This window comes from Prosopis cineraria, unplaced genomic scaffold, assembly GCF_029017545.1.
Source record: "Prosopis cineraria cultivar Desert tree isolate PC_DT_omini unplaced genomic scaffold, ASM2901754v1 PC10, whole genome shotgun sequence".
NCBI classification, from domain to species: domain Eukaryota; kingdom Viridiplantae; phylum Streptophyta; class Magnoliopsida; order Fabales; family Fabaceae; genus Prosopis; species Prosopis cineraria.
The window spans coordinates 36,459,472-36,465,455 of record NW_026555341.1 but is presented as its reverse complement, the minus strand read 5'-3'; the positions used below and the strand labels follow the sequence as shown (position 1 = coordinate 36,465,455).

The following is a 5,984-nucleotide window of genomic DNA, read 5'->3' as shown; positions in this document are numbered from 1 at the left end:
TAACGCTATAACCCTTTCTAACTAATTAGTTGTGTCCGATATAGCTTCTAAATACCGAGTAGCTTGATAAAAAGAAATAGCATTAGATGGAAGTATAACTGCAACATAACAAAGAAGTAATTGAAGAGAAAATGATGTGACTCACATATATAGAAACATATGGTATAGCACTCGTGTGCGTAGCCTTATCTTGATGAAGATGAGTTCATTGATGAGATCAAACCAATCCATATTCAAAGTACACAAAAGCATTCCGTGATCTCACTAAACAAACCCCTTTTCACCATTAAACTTGTGTTCCCTCCTTGATAGGCCACTTCTTTAATCTTCCCTTTCAATTCATTAGGTGACTCTTATTTATATTATATATTATCATTATTATTTCTACTCTTTCTCCCAACATTATCGGTTTCTACATAAAAAGAAGAATGAAGTCGTATGTAGATTTTGTATATTGTATGAAATTTGATATTAGGGTTTTAGGCAAAAGAATTCCAAACCCTATAAAATTAAGTAAATATGTATGGGTGCATGCAAAAACAAAAGTAATAAAAGAAGAAGAAGAGAGGTCATGGTGGGTGTAGGGCGAACCACAGACACGGCAAGCCCACCACGGTGGTGGACCAGTGGGGGCGGCGGTGGCCACCGGGACCACAGAGAAAGGCTGAACCTCCACACAATCTCACCGGGACCATCCAAAATAATTAAAACCCCAACTTCCTTTTACGCATGAACCAACCATTTTTCTTTTATTTGCTTCTTTTTCATAAGTTAGATTTCAGATTAGATTAGATATTTGTTGTTCATGGTTGATTATTGGTAATGGAATAGACAGATATGAAGAGTCAATGAACCTTGACCATGTTAACTCATGTGCCTTGGATACTGTTACCTGATTTTGTCTCTCGATAGTACTTTTTATTTGAACCTACAGACTTTAATTGATACCATCAGTTTGGTGGCCGTTCATGAATTTAATTGCATGCATGTTTTTGACTCTCTCGTGTGAAATTCGTGAGGTGCGGCCTCCTTCAAATATTGCGACTTGAAGAATTGAACTGAGTAACATACTTCCAAATTTTGTTTCAGTAAGTATACGTATCTGCCTATTCTTCACAGAACATAATGTTCTAATTATTTTCAAAATTTTAAATAAACATCACGCTGCAAGGATTTGAATTTAATAAGTGGGGCAAAAAAAAAATCATAAATCTAACCATTTATTTACGAACTCAAGGCACGGTCAAATAGTTATCAGGATAAATTAAAAGCATAACACTGTTTGTTATTGTTAATTAAGAATAGGAATTGACTACCTCAAATGTAAGGAAGAGAATAGATAGGCAAGAGTAAGGTACTACATCTTAATTCAAAAACTGAAAATTTAAGTTTTATAAGTTTGTTTTTTTTATTATATATTATGTTTGAGTCTAATTTTATTTGATGTAAGATTTTTTACATTAGTTTAAGGCCAATTATATTTGGGTGATTTAACAATATCCTCCTAATAGTTTTTTTCGAAGTGTTTTTTTTTTTTTACTTACAAGTATTTTCTTATTGAAGATAATTCTATCTAAAACACTATCATACCTCTCCTAATGAGAATTTAAATATTAGTTTGCCACATTATAAGGCAATCACTCTCAGTTGCTAATAGTCATGATTGGCTCTTTATATTGGTTTTTACTTGATGATTTGAATCTTATTGAATTCAAGTCCCTGATAGTACTGGCTAGTGCCATCCTTCTTCAGAATTATAAAAAAATTCATACATCTTATCATTTTATCTCACATTTAATTAATTAAATTGTATTCATTTGTGAATTTAGATAAAATTTAAAGAGAGTACGTGCGTTTGCTTCTGTTTAGTGAAATATATTCCCCCTTGGCCAAGAGAGTGTGTGTACATGCGGCACAAAAAAAAGAAAAGAAAAGAAAAGAAAAGAAAAGAAAAGAAAAATTGGAGTAAAAATCTTATCATATTCATAATTTTTCTCTTTTCTCGTTGTCTCTTTCTAAATGCATGATTTGAATTGCATTGGTTTCCAAATTGACGTGATATATACTTATATTTAGGAATAAAACAAATCAGAGATCTAAAACTTATAAATAAGGATGGAGAAACTATTATGCGACACACTCCTTTGCCTGTATTTGATGCAAATAATAATATAGTAGTAGTAGTATGTGTCTCCGCCTTCAAATATAAAACAAACTACTAATCAGTTTAAACCTATTCAATCTAATTACAAAAATAAAGGAAAGCACTAGTAATTAAAATCTTAAGAATTTAAATGAGGTTGGGTTTAATAAAAGATACTAGTTTCTTATAACATGATAAATTAATATTAAAATCTTCATTCAATGAGGTCCCCACATTAACGCCCAATTATATTTTAAATAAAATTATCTCTAATAAAAAAATATCTGTGGAAAACTTTAAAAAAAATTGACCTATATCAAAGTAGATGTTTTTCTTTAAAAAAAAAAAAAGTTCACCAACTCTGGTCCTGGTAAGTGGTTAGCCTCTTTACTCAATTTACCTAAATATTTTTTTTTTAAAAAAAAAAGTTCCCTTTAGAGACGGACCATTATGACCCGCTTTCGGCTATGGGTTAATATAAGCCGAGACGGGTAATGGGTTGCAAAACAGAATCCATTATGCCTTGCTCGGGATAGGCCTTGAACAATCCATTTGGGCTACAGGGTTTTTGTATGAATAAAACTGGTTAATCCTTTAAGTTTATTTATTTTTCTTGGTTTTCGAATTATTTCCTTTTTAAAATAAATAAGCAATATTCTGTCTTAAGTACTCTCCCTTAAAAAAATATATAATTCACGAAGAGACTAATTTAATATAAAAAAATTAAAACTACACTGAAATACAATATCACTTTCATTTTTGTCTCATATAAACCCTGTATACTTCAAAACCAAAGAAAGCAAAACGTAGAACCTGACACTGATAGATGCTGGATAATAGGGGCATTGTGGCCATTAATTGAGTTCAAAGTAAAGGCTCAACTTTCGTGTCAAGTTAAACCCAAGTTTTGTATCTCCTGCCACCTGTTAGTCCCATAAAATAGCAAAACCAGTACAGTCAAATCCACTATAAACATCCGTGGTCAAATTAACACAGCAACTGCATGTTCCTATCCCAAAAAAAAAAAAAATTTAAAAGGCGCAAAAGGCAAAGAACAAAAGTGAAAAAGGCAAAAGGAAAAAGGAAATGCCAAGCAGTAATGACGATGAGGAGGAAATCACAAATATGGAGGAAGGTGAAACTAAACCCTCAAAAGGATCTGGTTTTTGTGGTTCTTCTTCCACAGTTCCAATCATACAGAAGGTATATATAAATTCATGCATGAACCTATACTTGTTACGTTTCATTGATGTCAATTAAAAAATAATGCAATGTTTGGTGGGTAGAAAAGTGTTTTGTTGAAAGGAAATGAGATATGTGTCTGTCTCATTTTCTTTCCAGATATATTTGTCGTTCCCATTCTAAAGAACACTTTTCGGTGCACCAAACATTGCCTAAGTGTCAAATTTATTGGTGATCAAACAGGTAATTGCGGAGGCAATAGGGACATACTTGGTGGTATTTGCAGGGTGTTGTTCAGTGGTTTTGAATGTGCTAGATGGGAGAGTGACGTTTCCTGGGGTGTGTGTCGTTTGGGGTTTAGCTGTGATGATCATGGTTTACGCGGTCGGGCACATCTCCGGCGGCCATTTTAATCCGGCGGTGACAGTCACGTTCAGCATCTTCCGGCAGTTTCCTTTGAGACAGGTGCCACTGTATATAATAGCACAGGTGGTGGGATCAATACTAGCGAGTGGGACACTGTACATGTTGTTCGAGGTAGACGACGAGTCGTATTTTGGGACGTTGCCGTCAGGATCAAATGTTCAGTCACTGGTGATGGAGATCATCACTTCTTTCTTGTTGATGTTCGTTGTTTCTGCTGTTGCAACTGATACGAGAGCTGTTAGTCCTCTCTCTCTCTCTCTCTCTCTCTCTCTCTCTCTCTCTATATATATATATATATATATCTTCCATTCCCTTTTTAATTTCTATTGATCTACTTTCTCATGCACTTCAATGCTGTGTTCATTAATTGAAGTTTAGCTTAAATGATTTCTTGTTTGCTTTATATCAGATTGGAGAACTGGCAGGAATTGCAGTCGGCATGACGATTGCTGTGGATGTCTTCATTGCTGGGTAACTAATTTAATTTGATGCAAATGTCATGTTATTTCATCATGGATTATGGAATATCTTGTATTACTTTTATTAATATATAATAAGAAAGTACTTATAATTTTTTCATGTGTCATGTGAAATGAGTCGCATTTTTCTTAAATTATAAATAGTGTAATGTTAAATATGAGTTGACTTAAGTTTACATGAAAAAACAAGAAATGTCTAGCATAGGGTCCCTAATCCCCCAACCTCTGCTGAGTGCATGTTTTATTTTCTTTTTTAATGGACCTACCTTTCAATAATTTTTCTTTCTTTTTTTTCTTTTGGTCAATAGATTTTATATAAAATCAGAACTATTTTGATATCTTAATTATATGGCGATGAAATGGTACATTTTTGCATTTTTTTAAATTTTTTAAAGAAAATAAATACAAAATACACAAATTGTGGGTAAAAATACTTTGAAAAATCATTTAAAAATGAAAAATTGCATTGTTTATACTGAAATATCAAAATATGTCTCATTTTAAATAGAATCTATTGATCAAATGAAAAGGAATTGAAAGGTTGAATGGGATTAGACCCAAAAGGTATGCATATATCAAGAATAACTCATATTTTTAAAATTTTAAATTAAAATGTAACTCCAAGTGCATCAACTCAGTGATGTGCATCTGGCCATCTACCACACACTTATGATTTCTTTTTCTTTTTTTTTTTTTTTGTTTTTGGGATATCCACACACTTGTGATTTTGAATTGACAAATGTATGATATTGATGTGAATGGCAGGCCAGTGTCTGGAGCATCAATGAACCCAGCAAGAAGTATTGGGCCAGCAATAATAATGAACATTTATGATTCCATTTGGGTGTATGTAGCTGGCCCCTTCATTGGCGCCATTGTTGGTGCCTTTGCCTACAGCCTCATTAGATTCACTGATAAGCCTCTCCGAGAAATCAGCAAAGCTCCTGGTTCCATGTTTAAATGCGTCTCCACTCGCTTGTAATAAATCTTTTCTCATCTTAATCCGTCATTACATGAATCTTTCCGACTTAATTTAGATGTAGTAGCCGTGAAATCCGTACAAACATAAGTGGGTTTCTCTTTTAATTTCATAGAGTTTCATCTTATTTATTTGTCATGTTGTGTTGAGAATAGTTATTAGACGTCTTTTCTCTTAGAATTATACATGTATAGTACTATTAAATTTTGAACTAGCCCCATGTATTTTATGTGTTAATTACTCACGTAATTTTGACATTAGTCTTCCTCAATGTCCTCTTAGAATATGATTATTGGTGAATTTTGATACTTTTTGAAAAAATACATTTGTTTGGATCAGAGTTTCAAACTGTCTTTGTTTTTTTTTTTTTTGGGAAAATCAGGGACCGCTGAAAAATGTTATTTACAAACAAAGATAAATAATAAATTACCATTCAGAAAACAATAAATCATATTTTTATTTTAATAATAATCAATTTTTTTATTGATTTTTGTCTACGAGCAACATTTTTCAACAGCCCTTGTGCGCTATTCTCCCTTTTTCTCCTTTCTGTGTATTAATCTTTCAAATGTTTGGTAAAATGGGGATTTAGCAACAACTCTAGTATTAAAAAACAACATATATAGACAAACATATGTACTTATACGCCAGAAAACATGGATGGAAATCACATGAGATAGAGAAAGAAGGAAGTAAAGAGAGGTCTAAATCAATGAAGAAATGTGAAGGATGTGGACCTTCAAATTTATTGATAGTTTATATATAATATATGTGA

At 32.5% G+C, this 5,984-nt stretch overlaps 1 protein-coding gene across 2 annotated transcripts; it reads left to right on the top strand.

Annotated features, from left to right (window-relative positions):
* Positions 1-3,180: 3,180 nt before the first annotated feature.
* On the top strand, positions 3,181-5,442 carry LOC129321258 (probable aquaporin NIP-type). 2 transcript variants are annotated; one of them, XM_054966971.1, is made up of 4 exons: positions 3,181-3,346; positions 3,569-3,988; positions 4,161-4,222; positions 4,996-5,442. In XM_054966971.1, exons 1-4 carry the CDS (start codon positions 3,230-3,232, stop codon positions 5,210-5,212), a joined length of 816 nt encoding a protein of 271 aa, XP_054822946.1. In that variant the 5' UTR covers positions 3,181-3,229; the 3' UTR covers positions 5,213-5,442. The 2 variants fall into 2 exon arrangements, with proteins under 2 accessions (XP_054822946.1, XP_054822947.1); XM_054966972.1 differs by having other exon boundaries at positions 5,001-5,216.
* The last annotated feature ends 542 nt before the right edge of the window (positions 5,443-5,984 follow it).

Coding starts and splice junctions, on each gene's coding strand:
- LOC129321258 (XM_054966971.1), top strand. CDS start 3,230: ATGCCAAGCAGTAATGACGATGAGGAGGAAATCACAAATATGGAGGAA. Junction 3,347..3,568: donor CAGTTCCAATCATACAGAAG/GTATATATAAAT, acceptor GTGATCAAACAG/GTAATTGCGGAGGCAATAGG. Junction 3,989..4,160: donor TTGCAACTGATACGAGAGCT/GTTAGTCCTCTC, acceptor GCTTTATATCAG/ATTGGAGAACTGGCAGGAAT.